The sequence below is a fragment of the Lactuca serriola genome, chromosome 2 (assembly GCF_051521515.1).
Source record: "Lactuca serriola cultivar US96UC23 chromosome 2, Lser_US96UC23_V15, whole genome shotgun sequence".
NCBI lineage: Eukaryota > Viridiplantae > Streptophyta > Magnoliopsida > Asterales > Asteraceae > Lactuca > Lactuca serriola.
The window spans coordinates 6,651,202-6,674,733 of record NC_136409.1 but is presented as its reverse complement, the minus strand read 5'-3'; the positions used below and the strand labels follow the sequence as shown (position 1 = coordinate 6,674,733).

At 34.8% G+C, this 23,532-nt stretch overlaps 1 protein-coding gene across 1 annotated transcript; it reads right to left on the bottom strand.

Moving 5' to 3' along the window:
- Positions 1 to 7,421: 7,421 nt before the first annotated feature.
- LOC145088995 (uncharacterized) lies at positions 7,422 to 13,849 on the bottom strand. The gene is made up of 5 exons (XM_079027500.1): positions 13,717 to 13,849; positions 13,584 to 13,664; positions 7,688 to 9,696; positions 7,520 to 7,600; positions 7,422 to 7,445 (listed from the first exon to the last, which is right to left on the bottom strand). The coding sequence occupies exons 1-5, from the start codon at positions 13,847 to 13,849 to the stop codon at positions 7,422 to 7,424; spliced, it is 2,328 nt and encodes a 775-aa protein (XP_078883626.1).
- Positions 13,850 to 23,532: the final 9,683 nt, after the last annotated feature.

Genomic DNA, 23,532 nt, shown 5'->3' with positions numbered 1-23,532 from the left:
TCGTATGCAAAAATTATGAATTTTACAAGTTTTGGCAAAAAAATAAAGAAAAATAGCAAAAATCGGGAAATTTCGCATGAACAGTAACGCCACGTCACCCTCGCATGCGAGGCCTCCACGTGTCATCCTCTGGTTGGACCGAATTTCGCCGTGTCACCATCTGATTGGACCGAGACCGAGGTCCAATACGCAGCCGACAACCCTCGCAGGAGACACCCCGCGGATGCTCCTCGGACACCCCCATCGCAACGTGGCCTTCTCTTATTGGACCGAAGTTCGGACCACTCAAAAGCCTCCACGTCCGAAGCCTCGCCCCGTGTTCACTTTGCATGTCCGACGCGTGTGCTGCTGACTCCTTGCCCTCGCCACCTGTCCCACTTCGGACCGCACCCTCGCACCCCTATATAAAGGGTGCGAGACTTCTCGGATTTGAGAGGTTTTTCACCCCAAATTTCACCATCTTTCACCTTTTCACCCCCCTAGACTTTCTCACGACCCCCGAAGGCCCCGGTATCACGTCTAAAGCCCGAAGCAAGCCCCGGATCCCCGGAATTCTCGAGAATTTATCCTCTCTCCTGTCGAAACTCTACCCGGTTTTAGCCGGTTTCCGTCAAACAAACTCTTTTCCGGGAAACGACACGTTGCCTGAATCACCGTTTATCAAGGTGAGTTCATACCCCTATAATTTACATTTTTAATGGTTTCTAAATGCTTTTTAGGGGGGGGGGATAAAAGTTTAACACAATATTAAATTGTGTTAATAACTGTATTTGATAATAATCACGCAAATAGTTTCCGTATGCTTTCAAGAATTACCAAATACATCCAAAATGACTTAAAGCCATGTTAAATCTTCAAAGTCATGTAAACTCCGTTAAATTCTTTGAAAAATGTTTTATAAACTATTTCAAATTATAAATGCCAAAAATCATGTTTATATATGTATAAATATATAAATAAGATTTTAAGGACTTAGGACTAATGAATTATCTTATTTCCTTTTCCTTGTTTGGATGTGGAGTTAAGGTTGTGTTATTTGTCTAAAAGTCGTTTCCTTCTTAATTTTATATATATATATATATATATATATATATATATATATATATATATATATATATATATATTATACATATATTAGTATAAAAAGGTCACTCGTTTTGGTATCATTACCTATGTATCAGGCTGAGCAAAGGCGTTCATCCATGAGAAATCATGTTAACCAGATAGAGCATATAAATTATAATAAGTATAATTTATGATTCAAAACTAAATATACCAGTATGATTCACATTCCAAGGAAACTACCAAAACTTATTTAACTATACCAGGATATGTATAATGCCTTTAATATACGAATAACATATTAAAGAAGTAAAGATACATCATACCGGGTTTGCATTAACAAAGGTACAATACAGAGTACCATAGTTAGCAATCACGGGATAATAATACATCATACCGGGTTTGCATTAACAAAGGTACGATACAGAGTACCAGGGTTAACAATCACGGGGTAATAATACATCGTAAATCTCGTTGAAACAATAAATTTGTGAGACCCTTCATGGTGTACTTGTTTAAGTATGACTTTAAGTCTTGGCCTATTAACCAGAATCTCTTGTAGGGAGAGCGTGAATTTATGTATAGATCTATATGGGACTGACAATCCTGCACCTCTACTGTTCGCTACAGTTTGGCCGACAGGCCTAGGGTGTCAAATATCATTCCATTCCGACGCCTGAAGAACGTCGCCGCAGGCATATCAGTCATATTAGTATGGTTAATAGAACTCACATGGATAAAACAATGAGTGAATTACTAAGTAATATACTTCTCTTAAAACAGTAAGAAAAGATAATTACATCCCGACCAAATATACATTCTGTAGTTTTTACTTACAGTAAAAGCTACGTATCATGAAATCAAGTATGGTAAATATACTTGTACTTCTGTTTTTGAACATTTAAAACGACAAGACAGTATTATGGATAATATAATATTTTCCAGGATTAATACTAAGGTTTTTACCATAGAACATATATAACTAAGAATACTTTTACATATGAAACGATTTATGGAATTAAACCACTCTTTCAAAAGAAACGGTTATGGGATTTAACCACTTATACAAAGGAAACGATTTATGGGATTTAACCACTTACACAAAGGAAACGGTTTATGGGATTAAACCACTTTTACAAATGGAACGGTTATGGGATTAAACCACTTTTACAAATGGAACGGTTGTGGGATTAAAACACTTTTACAAATGAAACGGGTTATGGAATTAAACCACTTATCAAATGAAACTTAGTCACTCAATATTTGTAAACTAGTATAACATAAAAGACCTTTAGTGGTTAATTCTATAAGTCCTTAGTTATTACATCAGAGTTATATATAAGTAATATCCGATTGACAGTGAAATGTGTGACTTCCGCCTTACTTCCTGTTCCTTGTTTGGTTGTGGGCTTAGGGCAGATACACCCAATTCACTGTCAGTTCGATATTAGGTTATACATAATTAATATAAACTAAGTAATTACAGAGGGAAACTATTGAGGTTATCAGTTTATCACCTCAGGAAATATAGGATTTTCTGGAGGAACCAGTGAACTTTTCCAAAGAACCTAGAGTATACTTTACAGAACTAAAATACTTATGAACTCACCAGCTTAAATGCTGATCTACTCTTTTCAAATAACTTGTATTCTCAGGAATCAAGTAGACAGGTACACTCCTGAAGCTCTTGAGAAGACTACCTAGTACCGTACCACGACTCTTGTCTTCTACTATACCTACTTTGGTGTTTGAATATGTAATGTTTAAACACTTATGTAAAACTTATACTTATTAATGAAATGGTTGTTTGTACTTGGATTACTATATTGCATGTGTTGTGATACTTACATGAAGTCCTCCGCCCCCGAACGTTTCTGCCGTTCTGGTTTGGGGGTGTGACAAATATGCATGCATGTATGCATTATATGTTGACAATTTTGATTATGTTTATTCTCTGTAACCCTAAACGCCTCTACAGTCGAAGTTCTTAGTCGAGCTCTTATGAGGCGTTGAAGCATTAATCATACGACATATTCAAAGCTATATTCGTGTTTATATTTACGTTCATAATTGTTTGCATGCATAGAATCTAACGATCCTGATTGAACTAAGTTCTAACAATGATGATGTTTCCTTGCAATCTCCACCAACAAAACATATTCTTCTCCTTCTTAATTTATTCTTCAAGCTAGCAAATGCACCAAAAATTGCTAAGAATCATCAAAAGGGTTATGATTAGGGTTTCTTGAGGTTGGAGAGTGAGGAAGGCTAATAAAATACCTAAAACATGAATCCTTACATTTAAATACCTTGAAAACCCTAAAAAAATTGTGGGCTTGGGTTACATAGTTCTTACCTCGTGACAGCCTGCTTCTCACCTCATGAGAACATGGGTTGCACAGCTCTCTCTCTCTCTCTCTTTCTCTCTTTGTAGTAACGGGAGCATCGAGTTTCATATTCATCATCCCAGAAGAGGAGTAAGGAAAGAGATCTATAACAATAAAATAATGAGGGAAAAAAGGAAAATGAATGGAAGAGAGAAGAAAATAAAATAAATTCGTGTTCTTGAGTTTATTAAAAGAATGAAGTGGAAAGAAATAAAATGATTACTTTCCCTCCTAACCTTCCTTCCAATTTGGAAGGATTCAGAGAGAAAGGAACATATATTTTAATTTTTCTTTCACTTTTCTCCAACTCAGGAATGCAAAATATAATTTTATTTTCCTTTTTTTCTCTTTTTTTTCTCTCCCTACTTTCTTTCGCCTTATTTTCTTTTGTTTATTAAAACTCAGGAATTAGGCGTTAGGATCTTGAATGAGAATCAAAACCAACAACCATTGATACTGAGTTGAAGTAATTCAAAGAAGGCAGAACATTCTCCCTATAGAAGGAATCCATTGGTTGAGATCGATAACAACACTGCTGGATCTGATCAACCAAAAAAAACAGCACCACCACCTGAGAGAGAGAGAGAGAGAGAGAGAGAGAGAGATTTCCACTATTGATAAGATTATCAAGTGAACATTTTAGGGAATACCTTTGTTGCTTCTTGAAACTACACAAAAGTGAAAACCATAACGATCATCGATGTGAAGAAGACAACTTAAAAAACCATTTTTATTGGATCTGGAATATGAGTTGGTATTAGTATCACTAACCTCACCTCCTACAACAACCATAGTATCCAGAAATCCCAAAATCTTTTCAAAAACCTCTTCGATTAAATCTAGAAATTAAAATGAAAGCTTATGATTGTGAGTTTGTATACTCTAATCTTCCAAACTAAACAAAATCCAGATGGGTTCGAGAAAATTCCAATTAGTTGAATCAAAATAACTAAAATAATTGAAATTAGGCAAACCCAGAGAAAAAAATAATCCATGTAGTTTGTCCACAACAAATCCGACAAACTAACCAAAAAATGAAGAAATTTTTTTGTGTGCAAAAAGTATATAGAACACATCCAGATTTTTGATATGATTTATAAAGAAACAAGTAAATTTTCAGTAATTGTCCTTTGACTATTTTTTGATTTGCATATTTTTATCATTTAATAAGCTTTTATTGATTTATGTCCCTAAAATAACAAATATGCCCTCACATGATAAGCATATGACAAACTTAACTTCATTGATTTGTGTCTTTAACTTCATTGATTTGTGTCCTTAAAAAGAGTTTTTAACCAAAATGGGGTTATTGAAAAAAATATTTACCAATCTAGTATAGTTTGAAAAATATTTTACAAACTAGTGTTTTTCTTTATTTTTTCTTTCAATATTTCTATTGTTTTTCTATTTATTTAAAATATCGGCCTTTTTACTTTTTTTTATTTCAGTTTTTTTACTATTTATTATTTTTAAATATCAGTTTATTATTTTATTTTTTTTGTTACAGCTTTTTTTTATTTTTTGTTTTATTTTTATTTAATATACATTTAACAATAAATAGTAAAAAAACTGAAATAAAAACTGAAAATAGAAAAACAATAAGAAATATTGAAAGAAAAAATAAAGAAAAACACTAGCTTGATAAATATTTTTTAAACTATACTAGATTGGTAAATATTTTTTTATAATAAACCCATCTTGGTTAAAAACTCAAAAAATAACAAATATAACCTCAAATGAAGAACATATGACAAATTTAACTCGAGAAAAATAACAACAATTAACGCAGGAGATTAAATCTACATAGAACTTTCAATTTTGGACTCACTATGCGATAAAAAAAAAAATTGAACTTAAAATTTACTTTACTTTTTGATAAACCACATAAACCAATTTTACAATTTACTCTATATTTAATAACCGGATGCAAGAATAAATTCACCTATTTTAAATATAATAATTCACAACGACCCCAAACAACCCACATTCTTTTCAACACAAGTGCAATGGCAAAAACCTAAGTCGCTTTCCTGGTGGATGAAAGCAAACGGAAAGCTTCAAAAGACTATTAGCAATGATAAACTTGACTTGGGTCAACCACGACTTGGTATTATATGCATAAAGACAAAAACGCTTGATTTTTCGTTGTTTTCTATATAATACAGTTGTAGATGTTATCATCTTGAAGTATAAACGAACATTCATAATTCATGGTTTCAGCTTCCCATGGTTCATCCAGAGATTGCCTCTGCATAACTGTGAGTTATCAACTCTTTATCTACATTGTGCTACCTTCGGTTTGTAAGCTCATGCTTCAGTGTTTCTGTTCACCCGTTTTCTAGTTTTTTTTTTTTTACCGTGTTTCTTGTCTAAATGGTAGACTTCAGCTTTCCGGCGTTCATGAATAGTAGCATCCCGGTATCTCCCCATGTGCGGAATTTCGGTTATCTGCTGGCCGAGAGCAAAAAAATAATCGATGTAATTTTCTGGAACCCATCTGGTTTTGTTTAAGCCTTTTAAGGCATCAATCACCCACTGCTCTATATCACGATACACCTGTTAGTCTGGTCTTAATGTTGAGTATAAGCATGATAGCCAACTACTTTTGATCCAAACAAAATTCAATCTATAGGTTTGATTTCAAGTCACTCTGTGTTTCGTTTCAATTACTTATTTTCAGAATAGGTTTAGAGTTGTTTTTTACTTGCATCCACCACAAGTTCCCTTTCTTTTGTTCTCTTCATTGTTTACTTGTAGTAAAATTGTGACCCTAGTGCATCAAGAGCCTGTGGCTTTTAAAGAACTGAGTAGAAAAGCCCAAAAGACATTATTCTTAATTTTACAAGTACTGGTTAATTTCTGTGACTCTTGAAACATGACTCAGGTTTTATTTTGTCCAGATGGCAACTCAATGGACCGATACAATATATACTGGAGGTCTGGAGCTAATCGAACATGTTATGCAATTTAGACTTTAAACAGTAAGTTAAGTGCACTTTTACAAGCTTTTAAAATTTCTAATTAAGAAGCTTGAAAATCCATAAACATATACTCTGCATCCAACTTCTAATTCAACAACCCTTTTTACCTTACACCTGTCCCACCAAATATTTCAATGGTTGATCACACAAAATTTGATGCATGTTTTCAACAATATATCAAGTGTGTTACAACTTACAAGTCGTAAAAAATGGAACGATAAGACAATCATGTTGATCATAAGTAGTAGGGAAAATGACTTACGAGCCCAATGAAGTTTCTAAACTGTTCAAAAAAACTCAATCATGTTTTGTCTGTTCAAAAAAATCCAACAAACTTAACCTTTTGTCTAAAAAGCTTAACTAAGTTACACTTTCCTGAAAGTCAAATAAAAGAAACAGATGACATAGCTTATTACCGGATGGGGAAAATGACTTGTTAGACCAACGAAGTTTCCAAAACGTTTAAAAAACTCCAATCATGTTTTGACTGTTCAAAAAAAATCCAACGAGTTTAAACAAAACAAAATTGGGATTTTTTGAACGGTTTGGAACTTTGTTGGACTTTTTAGACAGAAGGTTAAGTTCGTTGGGTTTTTTTGAACAGACAAAACATGATTGTGGTTTTTTGAATGGTTTGGAAACTTCGTTGGGCTTTTATGTCATTTTCCCTAAGTAGTAACTAACATAGTAGAGCAGTATTGAATGGTCTCTAGAGCAGTAGAGCACACACTACACACACCCGGTGAAGGTCCACCTAGTGTGGGCTCTAATATTGGGTGTTAGATTTTCACCTCACTTACTTACATTGTTACAGCTAATTATGTGTGAAATTGCTCTCTCCTTGAGTCATAAAACAGTCTCTTTGCAAAAATGAAATTGGAAAGGTGTTGTACATGAACTATATTCCTAGATATAACTTTGAAAAGATTGAACCAGTATCACCCACTATAACATTACACATTCATGACTTTTTCACTTACGCAAGACATATTTAGAAACCCAAGAGTAAAAATTTCTGAAAGAACATTATTATTATACAATAAAATTTTGAACAAAAAAATATGAAAATGGGATAATTAATGTACAAACAGTGAATGTGTGCCAACATAGCCAGAAAGGCACAACTTTTTCATTTACAAAAATAGAAAACAAACAAATAGAATTGTTAATCTACATAAGTATTAAAGCAAATGAAATGCTAATCCCAAGCTATGCCTATGAAACATTGAACCTAGCTCTTGCATGGCCATGAGTTACCTGGAAATGCTCTGTCATTCCTAAGTGTGCCATCAAAAGCCAAACATGAGTCAGAAATTCTCCCCCTCTCCCAAGCTGCTGTGAATGGTGGAACACTCTGCAATGAGCAGCTGCATACGCCAGAATCTCAATCCATACTTGACTCATCACTTTCCACATTATCTCCCTGTTTTTCATCTTTCTCAAAGCTAATGCAAGTCTACAACCATCAAAGAGTACAGATTTGGATTGATCCCCTTTCACTATACTAGGCAACAATTCCTCACAACTAACTTCAAGTAATTTTCTGCAGGCATCAGATATTTCGGTAATAGGGCTTTTCATTTTGAAGAAACGAATGGCTTCAGCACATGTGTCACGATACCTGATCATGCCGATACCTATTGGCAGAATTTCAGGGTTTGAAATTAAAAGATTCACCAGATACTCAGACATGTTCTTACTTTCTATGCGGTTGATTTCTAATTGATCACTACTCTCAGAGTAGTAACAAAGAGCAGTAGCGATGTGCCAGATAAGAATGCTCTGATCGAATTCCACTTCATTGATGCTCCACAAAAGAGTTCTCATCCCATTCTCTTCGAGACAATAGCTTCCTTTGTGAATGCATAATCCTTTTGGATCAGAACTACGCTCCACAAACTCAAGAAACTGACTGTAAATCATATCCTTCAGATTGGGAGAAACCTCGATATATGTCTCGTATCTTTGCTTCTTCAGAAACTTATGTACCCCGAACAATTTCTGATTTAAAAAACAAGTAGGGTTCTCCTTGAGTGCGACACTTAGTAGGTTTGACTGTCCAATGGAGTTGGACCACCTTTGTTTACTCGGTTGCTTCAAGAATGAAAATATAAGGTTGTCGTGAGTATGGTTCTGCTGTTTAAACCAGATATCAGCCCAATCTGAATGGAACATGGTAATATAGGAAAAGATTTCTTTTGAAAATTCTGCTGCAATTACTAAATAACTAATGACAATGTCAATGACTAGGTAATGGTCCGTATCACTGTGAAAATGGAAGCCAACAAGTACTAAGAGAAGGAGAAGAACACCAATAGCACGAAGTATGAGGCCCTTATTTGTATAAAGCACACTTGCCTTTGTGTAAAGCATGTCATATACAAATCCAAGTTCAATCTCCACAGCACGGAAAACTTCACAAGCTGAATCAAGATGCTGAAAATACGATGTGCTTCTATCCCTATCTTCATATGTGAGTATAAGACCAACAAAAAGACGCTTGAATGTTTGGAATAGATTGTATGCTTCGAATATTTCTTCACGCCCAGTTTGGGAATATGCACGAATAGTTGGAAGAGCATTCTCCAAAACCTCCTCAACCTTCACAATGAAACCCTGTGACTTTTTCAACAGAAATTCCTCCAGGAATTTGACATAATCAGGACCCGGGTCAGCAGGACCAAGCATTGTCTCTCTGAGATGCTCAGTGTTTGCTAACCTTAGAGCCTGAACACGTTCAAAACACTTGATGCAACCGGATGCATAAACGAGTATGCTTAGCAGGGGGAGATGAGAACAACCTGGCCAAGACAACAAAAGGATATATAAAGCTACTCCTGATTGGAAGAGAAGAAAAACCAAATGTCTTAACCAAAGATCATTGTCTTCCAAGGAGTAAGCAGTAATGGTGTCTGCACCACCAAGGTGAAGAAAGAGAAACTGTGCCCAAAAACCCATGAGCTCACGTGTGTTGGATCTGTGATGTTTTGAAGCAGGATGAGATTTGTTGCATGATTCCAAGGCACTTTGGGCAGTAATACTAAGGGCCACTGGGACAATGGCGTAAGCCAAAAAGTAAACACACCAAAGAGTGATTCTGATTATAGTCTTTGGATTGTATTTCCGAAGGTTTCCTAAAATACTTAAGATGATCTGCAAAATAAGGCTGGTGGGAACCAATACTTGTAGGACGTGCTCATTCCATGTCCTTTTAACATCATTTGGTATCACCTGAAATTTCATCTGATGTTCAAGCATGTTCAAACCTGTAAAACGAAAATAAGATAAAAAGATAAGAAAGCAAGCTACAAGTTTGATGTTGATGGAGGAGTAGGAGACCATGGTATATTTAATACCAAAGTTGATGTCCAACAAACATTTTATAAGCATACCATGGAGGAAGAAAGAATCATAAAGAAAAAGTAAAATGTTAACTAACGAACCAAAAGGCAAAACATACCGGTGGCAGTCATAACCCAACTGGATCCTTAAAAGAAATTCAAATAAGAAAGGTGTCAGTAACCATAAATCCTAAAGTAGATTCTTGATTTTGTCTTGAAGGGAACTGATCACTATATATATACAAAAAGATGAGATCTCCATTAGTATGTAAGTTGTATATTTTTCTGGTAACAAAGAAAACACCACTATAATTTCTTGGTAAAGTTTTGCAAAAAGTTATGTAATTTGTACTTAAATTTTCTAGCAAGAGGCTCTTGGTCAGACATATTTAGACGTAACATATTGCCACACATAAGGGGACATGTTTTTTTTTTTACTGTTCATGAGGTTATCTTCTATGATGTTTCAGGGAAATATTCCCTGAAATGCAACCCTTTCGTGACTTTTGAAATAACAAATTTTCAGACCCCTGAGGCTGGTGTGGTAAGGATGGGGCACTGGAGGAGGTGTGTATTACCATCAACTAGAAATAAGCAGAAACTTTCTTATGATTTCATCAATTAGTTTCAAGGTTTTATTTCTTTCATATTGTATTTTTCCTATGAAATAGAAGTTGGGCCCGTCGATTTCTCCTTGCCTTGAATTTTCTTCATCATTTCATCTATGAATAGTCTGACTACACATGAAACAATCAGTTTCCTCTGGCCTTAAATGAAATTACCCTGTTATAGAGACTGAAACTTCACATCAAATACATTATCATTTTCACAATATACAACTTAATATTTAAGGATTAGTTTGGCAAGAAGTAAAAAGGGAAAGGTATACTGTGAATATTATAATTTTGTTTTTAATTTTCAGTCTGAGATTAATAAATTGGCAGGATATATGATACAGAGCCTTACTTTCATGTAGTACCTCTTTCTTCTGTCCTCCATTCTGTTAGTGTACGTTTCAGCAATTCCATATACTTCAGGGTTACTTTGGCATCTATCCATAAGTATTGGTAGCTTCTATATTTATTCATAATTAATTAGGTTTATATTATTGTATCTTGTCATGGGATGTATATGCTTTCTTCTTCAATTCAATACAATCAGAGATCAATCAATTATACATATCAACCCACCGTATCAATGTTTCATCTCGTACAATTTTTCATTAAAATTACATCATGAGCATATCATTTCAAACACGTCCCACGTCTGTTTGTTAATGCGCCAAACACCTCCAATCTTATGGAATTACTTCGAATAAATCAAGAGTTAATACAACTCCTCTAGACTTTTAATGGCAAGTGCATGCCACCCATTTTTGATGTGACAAACACTTCCAACCCAATGAAATTTTTACAAAGAAATCAAGAATCAATCCAACAACTCACGACACGTTCTATGAGTGCTCATGACTTCTCATAATCATCGGGTAACAGATTGATGGTTGATTATGGTTGTTTTAATCATATTACATCATACTATGACTAGTTATTAGTAGCCAGTAACAAATATTAAATGTGGAAAAAGCCTCCTTAGTGAGGGAGTTGTAGACTTGTATGGCATGATATATGTAGTATAAAAAGTTACAAAAGGGGTCCCTATACTACACAAAAGGTCATAAATGACATGATTTAACACATACCTTCATTTTGCACATGGAGTTTACAAATGTTTAAAGCTGAAAATTTAAAAGCAATCAAGTATGAAGATCCTTTGTGAATATCCCAACAAACTGGTGAGTTGATAGCACATGCAAAACATGCATATGTCCAATGGCAACACATTCCGAAACAAAATGTAAATCTATTTTAACATGCTTGGTACGTTGATGGTGTATAAGGTTAGAAACTAAATACATGGCACTCATATTGTTGTAAAACACAACCATTGCTTTAGAATGGACAAGATAACTCAAGAAGGAGATTGTGAAGCCAAGCAGATTCGGCAACCACATTGGCCACCAGCGGTACTCAGCTTAGCAGAGGATCAAGAGACAACATGTTGACATTTGGAAGACCACGATATGAGATTATTGCCAAGATAAACACATAACCTAGAGGTGAACATACAATTGTGAGGACGATCAGCCCAATCAACATCATATGTACCGAAGGGTCTGCTTGAGATCAAGAAGACGAGGTTCCTGTGGATCATGCATATATAAGCGGATTTGTTGAACATTATAAGGAATATCAGGATGAGTGAAACTTAGATACTACAAAGCACCTGCATGGCTTTGGTAAGGTGTGAGATAAGCAACATAAGGACCTTTGGGAATTGTCTAAAGGAGTAAGACACGGATTGCATAAGAACATGTGAGCGCGAGAAATAATTTCCTTGGCAAAGAACGTTTTATATATATATATATATATATATATATATATATATATATATATATATATATATATATATAGGGCTAGGTTATTTTGTTTTCACTAAGTATTGTGTGCCAGAATGCACAGATCTGGACCAACGGATGAAATTGATCAATGGACATAATTTGAGAGTGTATGATATTACAATGGGGTAACATGTACCATATAATCACACAATTTTTAGCAAAAGGGTATTTTGGACAATTAACTACATTTATAAAAGGAAATTTTCGAAATTTTAGGGATGATTAATTCTCCTAATTTAAAAAAATCTGAAATTTTTAATAAATTCAATTTCAATTTTTAACGATTTTATTCTATCAGAATATTTTTTGTTAGAATGATACTCTTTCAGAATTTTATTCTAATATAATATTATTGAAGAAAAACAAAATTCTTGAATACGATGTTGAAAAATAACCAACGTTCTAATATATTCTTATACATCCGAACTTAAATACAAATTCATACATATTCTTACAGACTAAAAATCTTATACATTTTAAATATAGTTATAAATATTCTAAAAGAATATCAACAAAAATGAATAACATTCTTAAAAAAATAACAACATTCTGCTAGAATACTCTCGTTCTCCATGTTTCTTCTTGAATTCTGAAAGAATATTGTTGTTTTTGGACGTTGAATCCTGAAATTCTGAAAGAATTTAATGTATTCAATAGTCACCATGTAGAACACTGCCCTGGTCAACGACATTCTGCTAGAATACTCTCGTTCTCCATGTTTTCTTCTTGAATTCTGAAAGAATATTGTTGTTTTTGGATGTTGAATGCTGAAATTCTAAAATTCTGCTAGAATACAAAGAATATTCTGAAATTCTGCTAGATATTATCTAATCAAATCTTAGATAATAGAATATTGTAATCAATAAAGAAAATAAGATACCTGATTGAGTTTTAAATTAACTTTTATTCTGTTTCAACATGTGTTTCCTTTTGATTGACGGTCAATGAATCACCAAAGAAGCAACATCCAGTTCCGGTGATGGGGATGGTGGCCAAATGAACCAAGAACACCAAATAAAAGAAAAGATAATCAATTTTCAAAAATTAAACAATTCAACGCATTATAATAGAATACATGAATAAATATTCTTAGAGAATAAACTAATCTTGCAGAATGGTTTTGAATATTCTTAAAAAATAAAGTATTCTTGCATAATGGTTTTGAATAAACTAAGTCATGATGTATTCAAATCCAAAAGAAACTTAAAATGCTAGTAATCTAAGCCCTAAAACTGATGAATTTTATATGGATTTAACTATGTAGTTGAACTAAATGAGATCCATTAACTGAAGTTACTAAATTGCAGTAGATAGTTGAAAACTAATAAGATGCTTCAAGAATTTAAACACACACCATCGGCATCGCGGGGAGGTCCAGAAGCGCCTGAGATCTTGCCTTGTGTTCCAGATGGGGGAAAGGTTTGGAGAGTTGAATCTGCAACAACCAACAACCAAATTACTTAATGCTTACAATATAAACCAGCTACCAATGAATAAATTAGGGTTCAGATCTAGTATCGAAGTGATGAAAACGCAATTGAAGAAGAGGAGAAGAAGTTTTACAGGAACAGATCCATAAACATTCTGGTTGTCAATGGCTGTGTAATTTCCGGACATCATCTTGAATTCCCCTGTATCAAAAGTATGGTACCGATCCGGAGAGTATTTCTTCTTTGTTTATGGATCTCTTGTCGGGTCTGAGCTCCCATACCCTAACCCTAACCCGTCTTCTCTCTAGCCGCCACCATCCATTCGGAGTTTACCCAGCCGACATCTTCACCCCTCTTACTTCCTCCACTGCTGTCAGCCTTTTGCCTCCACCACCGGTGTTGCGAAGCTGTTGTCAGCCTTTTGCCTTCAAGATCGGAATAGCCTTCTCCGGCGCCACCAATGCTAAGAAAATGAGAGGGAGGATAGATCGATGTATACGTGATCGGCTAGGGTTTTTTTCAACAGATTTTGACTACATTCCATATTTAAAGGAATAATAAAGAACCTATTAATTATCTACCATATTTAAATATGTCAAGATTACTATAATACCCTTAAATGATTTATTTAATAATTAATTATTTCCTGAATTCTTATTGGTGCACACAGTCACACAATAGTTATCAAAAACATTTGAATTCTTATTGATGCCAAAGTAACCCTGAAGTATATGGAATTGCTGAAACGTACACTAACAGAATGGAGGACAGAAGAAAGAGGTACTACATGAAAGTAAGGCTCTGTATCATATATCCTGCCAATTTATTAATCTCATACTGAAAGTTAAAAACAAAATTATAATATTCACAGTATACCTTTCCCTTTTTACTTCTTGCCAAACTAATCCTTAAATATTAAGTTGTATATTGTGAAAATGATAATGTATTTGATGTGAAGTTTTAGTCTCTATAACAGGGTAATTTCATTTAAGGCCAGAGGAAACTGATTGTTTCATGTGTAGTCAGACTATTCATAGATGAAATGATCAAGAAAATTCAAGGCAAGGAGAAATCGATGGGCCCAACTTCTATTTCATAGGAAAAATACAATATGAAAGCAAAAATCGGAAGTGATTTTCGGGTTGCCAATAATCGAACCCGAATCTCCCGCCTCCTTTCCCCTGTGCCTTACCAGTTGAACTACCAAGACACTTGTTCCATTCCCTCCTGATTCAATTCAAAAACACTCTCATTCGCACTCAGTTTTGTAATTTTTGCACTTTTAGCCTAAAATTCAAATTTCTTTTAATTTTAAATTCTATTTTCTTCCAAAATTTTAACTTTTAATTTTGATTTTTTTACTTAAAATTTTGATTTTGACTTTCGAGTTTGACCATTGACTTTAAGCTTTGACTTTCTCGTTTAACCTTCAAAATTTCAAATTTAGCTTTTCGGTTTGACTCTTTAAATTTGACTTTGAAGGTTGACTTTTGAGTTTTTAGTCAAAGAATTAAAAAAAAAAGAGTTTCGGATCCATTCCGATAACTAAAGTTTCATGTACTCCAGCTTGCGAAACTACGATTAAATTTCTTCGGGAACAAATTAATTTATTAAAAAGAGAAGTTGAGGACATGAGATATGAAGGATATCAACTCAGGAAAAGGACAAAAACCCCTAAAGGTTGAATTAGAAGCAAAAACCAAAGACTTTAGGAAGCTTCAGGAAGATTATAGCAATAAATATGTAAATTGTAACTATGTCATGAGACAACTTGCTGAGGTAAATACTGAGCTTGACACATTACAAACAAATTTGAAACTGCAGATTTTGATTTCGGAAAATTTGATGTGTCAAGTGAAGTAGTTGCGAACATGATAGATCATTGTCTGCAGTTTAAAGATAACCAACAAAAGGGTTTAGGATACGATAAAGTTACTCCTCCTTTCAATCACACATATCAGTATCACCCTTTAACTAAAAAGGAGATTGCCAACGAACCATTCATGGTTTATGGCAAACCAGTTGGTTTTGTTTCAGGAGGCATTATTAATGTTGAAAATACTAATGTTTCTACTTCCCATAGAGATCAAACCTTAAATCAATCAAAGAAATAAGTTGAAGGATATGTTTATGAAAATAAAAATGTTTCTGAACCTACTTTTTCTGTTTCAAATGATAAGTCTTTTGTTTCTGATGTTAAAATCAATGATACATCTTGTGATGCTTCTGCTCCGGATCATGTTGAGTTAATTTTTTTTGACATATTTGATGATTTGTTTGAAAATATCGATGTTCTTGTTCCTAGCACATCTACTTCATGTGCAGGTAAAGTAGCAGATGATGAGAACAAGGAGAACACCATTGAACAAACCAACATCTCCTAGAACTCTGAATATGTTGCTTCGAACTCAGCTACTTCTGATTAACTTGTTGTTGAGAAATACAGGCCACCAATTCTAGTGAAACAGAGTGCCTATTGTAATTGTGCTTGTGGGAACAATAAGAGACAAGGTAAGGATACGACACCAGGGGTAGGAAGAAACAACTTCACAGTGAAGAAAAGGACATGTTTTCACTGTGGAACACCTAGACACATTGCCAGAAATTGTCCTAATCGCGCATACGTTCCCTATTATGCACAAGGCTGGCAGAACGCACCAAGAGGGAGATACTTCAAAAGAAACCCCTCAAGGCCACGTTCAGACCATGGTGACTGGAACGCGTAGAAGGCCAAGGATCCAACTCCCAAGAACAAGAAGGGAATGCCAGCCAAGAAGTCCAATCCAAGAGATGCTCCAGCAAAACCAAGACCGGCTAGGTCAAAGTCATCTTGGCGATCGGGTTTGAGTTCAAAATCATGTGCCGAGGCACCCATCCGATCCAACGAGAAATGGGTTAAACCCAACTACAAATGGGTTCCGAAAGCTCAATCTCTGTGACAACCCGATATTTCGAATCTATGTAATAACCTGAAAGGCAAGTATTGTAACCTCTTTTAATGTAATGAAATTAACTTCGAAAATAAAATGTTCAAAGGTCTCTATTGGGTTACCTACTATGCTAGATATCGAGTTAAGGTTTACAGAAATACTAAGAACACTAAAATCCAAGTTATAACGAAGAAGCTATGACCATTCTAAGATTTCCGACAAAACCGGCAATACAGTTAAACGCAAAACATGAAGTTTCAATAAAATATTTTTTAGCCTTAAGTATCTAAATGAAAGTTTTAAATATCATTAAACCTTAAACGTACATAAAAAGAACGTCCAAATCTGACTTCGCAAGAGGAAGTTATGATGTTTCCAAGATTCGAGTATAGCAGTAGACAGCTAAAAACTCGAAATAGAGATCGAGAGATTTTTGGCCGATACAAACTAAATGAGAACCAAAGGCCTCAACAATAGTAGTGCAACGGTGAAAAGTCTGACGAAAACAGACATCAGACTAAGGAGTTATGAATTTTTAAACGGACTTTTCGTGTCCCGACCTGTTAAAAATAATTAATTAAAAATAAAGTCAAAACCAGCTGACGGAGTCTAAACAAGAGTTGTAGAGTACATTCTCACCTACGCGTGCATATATAGAATGTCAAAAACGGAGCTCGTACATGGAAGATACGGATTTTACAAGTTTAAGACACGAAAAACGAAGTTGTCAGGTGCCTCACGAGGTGAGCATGAAGGCTCACGACGTGAGTCTTGGATTGATGGGTTCCAGAGTCTGCCAAAGACCCATCAAGTCTAAGGGAATAGGCCTTGTCGGGCTCACGACGTGAATTTCCCATTTCTCACGACGTGAGACCCCAAAACTCAGCCTATAAATAGAAACCGATGGTTTCGAGTTCTAGTGCTCAATTCTCTCTTCTCTTATGCTGAAACTCTGCTTCTAAGCCCTCGAGACCCTCCATAAGCCCTAGTTTTTCCGTTCAAGTCCCGAAGGAAGGTTTTGTATTCCCGAGATTCTCGAGAATCCTGAGAAAATCGACTTTCACAAGCCGAAGTTCTGTTTGATTTTCATCTCACTTTCTTAAATTAACCAGGTGAGTTCATACCCTTATAATCTACACTTTTAAATGTTTTATACGCTTTTAGGGGGGGGGGGGGGAATACAAGTAAACACACGTTTATTATCCAGTGTTACATAAAGTTTCATTATACACTTTTTATCAAGTGAATCATATGTGATTTATAACTACTATATGGAAACTTTCGTATGCAAAATATATCACGATAACATCTTGTTTTTTGAGATGAAATATGTTGTTATATATATACAAATCAAACACTTTGTTTATACTTTATTATATATGTGTCCATTTTGGCACTACAAAAGTTATACTTTTCATAACAAGTGAGCATTACACTAGGGTTTACTATACAAACGAAACACACTTTTGGAAAACTATAATAGGTATAGTTTTACGAGAACGTCATGAGCTTTTACATACTAGAAACACTATCTCAAGGAGATACTTTCATATACAAGAACAAACGAACATATTCATACGTAAATCTGTTTTATACTAAGTTTTGTGAGACATTAAACTTCACATACGTTCGAGTACGCATTTCAAGTCCTATATTATATACCAGAATCCATTGTAGGGGGAGCATGGTGTTTGTGAATAGATTTATATGGGATTGACAACCCCGCGCCCTGACTATTAACTACAATACACCATTTGGGGTGACAAACGTCAGAACATTTCAACGCCTGGAGAATGTTGTGTATAGGTCGTCCTAGTCAATAGCATGGTTATAAAACTCACATGGAGTATTAAAAACACATTGATTTGCGGGGTTTTCAAATGTCTTGGTGACTTTATACGTACATAAGTCGACTATTCTAGTCATGAAAAACATTATTGTGTTACAGTTTTGAAACTACTAAACTGCCACCCACCTACGGGAAAAACATCGAATTTCTAGAAACTAACATTGGTCTGGGTAGAAGGCTACATTTATACTAGTAGAAAATATGAGATTTTCTAGGAACAAACAAACAAGAACAAACCATTTCATTTTAGTTCATACAAACATTGTCATTAAATACTTATGAACTCACCAGCTTAAATGCTGATCTACTCTTTCAAAACTACTTGTATGTCTCAGGGATTCAGTAAATACAGGTAACAAACAACTTTTGAAGAAGGGACACTGTGACGTCAGTTTAAACTTATTTTGACATCATATTGTAATTGGTTTTGAACATCTACCTTTCAACAATGTAAACTTTCAATTATATATATGATGGTTATGTTGCTTTCTTTACTATGTATTCAACTGTTACAGTACTACATGAAGTCATCCGCCCCCGAACGTTTCCGCCATTCCGATTTGGGGGTGTGATAATCTCCCAAATAAACCAATGACTCTAATATTTCTACATCTTTTGTTTGTGATAAACAGGACATGTCATGGGAGAATGTATCTTGCGTAGATGACAAAGGTGGACCCAGTTTCAAAATGGACTGTGTACCAAAGACCAACTGATCTCGCTATGCGTCGGAGCAGCTATGACTTTGGTTTGTTGGTAGTGGCTGTTCCAGGCACTTGATAGTGGACATCTCTCAATTATACAACATTCAGACCTTTGTTTGAGAGTATGTGTCCTTTTGCGGGAAAAGAGGAAATGAAGAGATCACAAATGGGGTTAGTGCTTAATGACATGGATTTTCAGATCTATTCTGAGATTATGTGTGCTGTTCTCAGACCTTCTGGATGCAAATTCAATTGGTGAATTACGGTTTGCGTCTTGCTCTTTATACTCCTGAGTTTATCTTAAACTGATTCTTTTCAAATACAGTTTTTTATTTTGTTATAGTTTTTCGTTAGTAGGCATTATTTGGGAAGTGATATTAAGAAAGTGATAACGGGCAATCTAAAACCAATGTAAGGGACTGAATCTGAATTATCTAGACTATGTGTTCAATGTGCTGGTAGGCACGAAGGATTTGACATTGTGGATTTAGATAAGATTGGTTGGACTGACCATACGACGCTTGGGTAGATTGAGCAGTGAGATAAACACAGGAACCTACGGAATACACTAAATTAATACGCATCTAGAACTGTGACTTAACTTTTCCTTGATGTACGGACTTATGTCCTTAATTCTGGTTCTGATATGGTGATTGGGGGTTCTGATAAAGTAGGTCTGTAGGAAATTATTTTCTTGCTTTTTATCTGTCAGTCATATGATGCTTCCTATGTGTGATTAGAAGAGATATGACCTGGAATGCAGTATAGCAACTCTATTTCTACGCACCTCCCTATCTATGAAACTATTTTTATCTGTTAGCCATATGTTGTCTCCTATGTGTGATTGAAACATATCCGACCTGGAACACAACATATGCAACATTCTACCTCTCAATCATTTTATTACTATTAGTCATATGTTGTCCCCTCTGCGTTATTGAAAGAGATCCGACCTAGGACACAACATATACATCTATCTCTAAATCTGACTTCCTCCTTAATAATTGTTTACTCACCAAAAGTAAGGAGTCCTTAGGAAGTTATTGATAACCAGGGTATATCGAGAAGTGGGGAACAAGTTCCAGTGCAACTAAAATTGAACCATTTAGAGGTTGTCTATAGATCTCGCTGCTTAGTTTAAGCGGACAACAATACCCGTGGTCGTCATCTGCTAAATGGTTTATTAAGAAAAGTTTGTCGATATGCTTTGTGTTTAAGTGGACCACAATACCGGAAATTAACCGGATCTATTTATGAAGGTGAAAGTACTGATAAACAAAGTTAAGACTGTCTCACAACTTTGATCCCAAATATTTTTGTTTTTGTTAAATTGGTTCATAGTTTTCCTCTATGCACAAATTTAGGGGAGAATTTAAAAAAAATCAAACAAAAATCCGAAAAATCAAAAATCCAAAAATATTTTTGTTTCTGTTTTAATTTGTGTGCTAAGTTTTCTTTTTATTTTTGTTTTGTATTGAAACGTGAATTCAGGTGTAGATGAGACTCATGGAGACTGTATCGAGATTTTCGAGCCAAAGTTTAATCCGTGATCATCGAAGAAGTCTCATTCGAAGGAGCAAGAAATGAAAATTATTTTTTCAACATTCAATCTTTCAACCCCATAAGCAAGGTGAAGCCGCACTTGAAGATTATGTGACGGATTGCATTGAAGCCTCCTCAATCAGTCTGCCGCTATCTTAAACCTGCTGAAGTGATCCAGAATATTAGTTATCTCTGAAGATTCTCAAGCTGAAAGCGCCATCTTTCAAGAATATCTAAAAGAAGCCTCCTCACCCAATGTGCGTTTAATGACAAATTCTGCAAAAATGTCAATTGCTCAAGATGAAGTCATTATTGAAGATTCATATGTTCATCTTGATGATGTGAATAAATTTGAAGATTAAAGTTAAAGCCAAGGTCCCAATGAAGATTAACAATAAAAGCCAACTACTTTTTATGGAGAGTTTGTTGAGTCAATTAGAAAAGAAAACTATAAACCAAGGGGGGGATTGTTGGGTCAAAATTATGGTTTATACTTTGCTTTTGTAGGCAATTGTATTTTTTTGTAATGTATTATGAGTTTACGGCTATGAACAGGTTTCCGTAAACCTGTTCATGACCCATGTCTCATATATATAGGGTGAGGAGTGCATGTGGGGGTACGAAAAAAAAGGAGCTTAAGTGTGTGTATTCTAAGGTGTGTTATAGAGAGAGAAACAAGAGAGAATAAGAGAGTGTGTGTGAATCTATTGTAAGGAAATTCATTCTCATCTTTAATACATCATAGATTCAAGTTATTCTTATTCTCCTCCTCTTTTATTTTGATCCGGCATCATCCATTTGATTGAGATTTTGCACCATCAAACGGATCTGATTGATACACAAACAGAGTGAGGATTTACATCTTGTTAACCTTGTTATTAAACTTCTATGCTTATTTATATTTTTTCGGGTTATAATTAGATTTATTATTTTTTTAAATAATTTTTGAAATAATTAATGTCCCTGATTAACAGAAACATGATCATTCAATCCTCATGTCGTGAGACCTTATGTCTCGCGTCGTGAGCACAGTCTAAAGCCAAAAAAAACAAACATTTAAGTCATTAATTCATTAAGTCTTTCACTCTAAGTTTCCAAAAGGTCTTATAACTCCATAATACACTTGAAAGTCAATGCTTTTATGGCATATACGTCCAATACATGTCTAGATCTCATTTGGGTCAATAATCGAAGAAAAAGTCATCCAACTTTCACGCAAGGTCCCAAAACCCAACCATTCACTAGACCTAAACTTCATGACACTCTTTAGGCCCTTTTAACCCATAAATTTGGCAACTTTGTGGTTTCCATTCATTTAAACTCGCTCAATCAAAGAGAACAGTGGGACAAACTTAGATGTAGCAACTATCAACTACAAAAGTGGGAGCTTTGACACTTACAAGGGTCCAGAAACAATGAAAGGTGATGATAACGATGATGATTCCTTTCAAGCCTCATCAAAAGATCACCTTCTTCTTATTCTTCTTCATCAAACCAATAAATACTCCAAATGACCAAGAATCAAGCAAGGAATGAAGTCTAGGGTTTTATGAGATGGAAGAGGGTTTGGAAGTTGAGAATGAACCTTAAAATGGGTTTAGAGGTGCTTAAATTTGAAGGAAACCCTAGAAGATAATGGGCTTGGGCTGCATCAATTCTCACGCCATGAGCGTCTATGTCTCATGTCGTGAGACCAGTATTGAACAAAAGTTTTCATATGAACCTATCTCATGTCGTGAGCCTCAATGTCTCACATCGCGAGGCTTCTTTTCTCCCAAAATTGAACCTTTTGACTCCTTGAAACCCTAATTTGATTCATCCATGAAAACAAGTGTTACAACTGGTATTAAGGATGTTATTATGTTGTAGTGATATGTTAGATTTGTGTATTGGTATATAGGATGTTGTTGTGCAGTGGTGATTTGTAGATCTGCCTGTTTGTCTTACTAGTTATATGATTTTTTTTTGTTGGATATATGTTATTAGTTATGTATATGTTGATACAATATGGTTAGATTGAGGCAATCCTGCTTTCTGCGGAAGTCAATAGACTTGGGAGCAAGCCCAACATAAGTTGTAGGGCGGAAAGGCGATACATACTTATGATGTGGGCTCGGGAGCAAGCCAAACTTATGTTGTGGGCTCAGGAGCAAGCCAAACATGAGCTGTAGGCAAGCCAAATTCATGTTGTGGGCTCAGGGGTAATCTGATCTGTTATATGTAGACTTAGTATGCATGTTGGTGTATGTTTGTGTGGTAGTACTTTGGAGGGAACTCACTAAGCTTCATGTTTACAGTTTCAGTTTATTGTTTCAGGTACTTCAGATGACCGTGACAAAATGAATACATGATTGTGCACATCCTTATGATTTTCATGATATTGGATTTTGCCATTTTGGGACACTCTAGGTATGTTTTTTACTTTTGGAACAATGATTTGTAAACAATTATGGTCTTTGGGTTTGTTTTGAAAAATAAAAATTTTACTCTGAATTTTGGGATGTTACAAGTTCGTATTAAAACACTAGTTTCAGAGAATTGGATGAGCATTGTATGAATTTAGACTCAAACTATGGATTTGTAAAGATTTTCGAAATAAATTTCAAATTGTTTTCAAAGTTGATTTTAAATTAATTTTCAAAAGTACCCGATGATAAAAAGGTATAAACACTCAGTTTCGTCTTCGAAAACTTAATTCAATACGTAAAGTAATATTATTTTGCATAAAAAGGTATCCCTCATATGATAGAACATAAAAAACAACGGTATAAAAATCATATCTATATATAAATATAAAATTGTTTAATATTCATTCGATTGTATAACGCCGTTCTACCCGTCCCTAAGG

What these genes read in the sequence shown, in the direction of transcription:
- LOC145088995 (XM_079027500.1), bottom strand. Translation starts at nt 13,849, where the DNA reads ATGATGTCCGGAAATTACACAGCCATTGACAACCAGAATGTTTATGGA. An exon ending in ACCTCCCCGCGATGCCGATG is followed by an intron (nt 9,697 to 13,583) that starts GTGTGTGTTTAA and finishes TTCGTTTTACAG; the next exon opens with GTTTGAACATGCTTGAACAT. An exon ending in GAATGACAGAGCATTTCCAG is followed by an intron (nt 7,601 to 7,687) that starts GTAACTCATGGC and finishes ATACTTATGTAG; the next exon opens with ATTAACAATTCTATTTGTTT.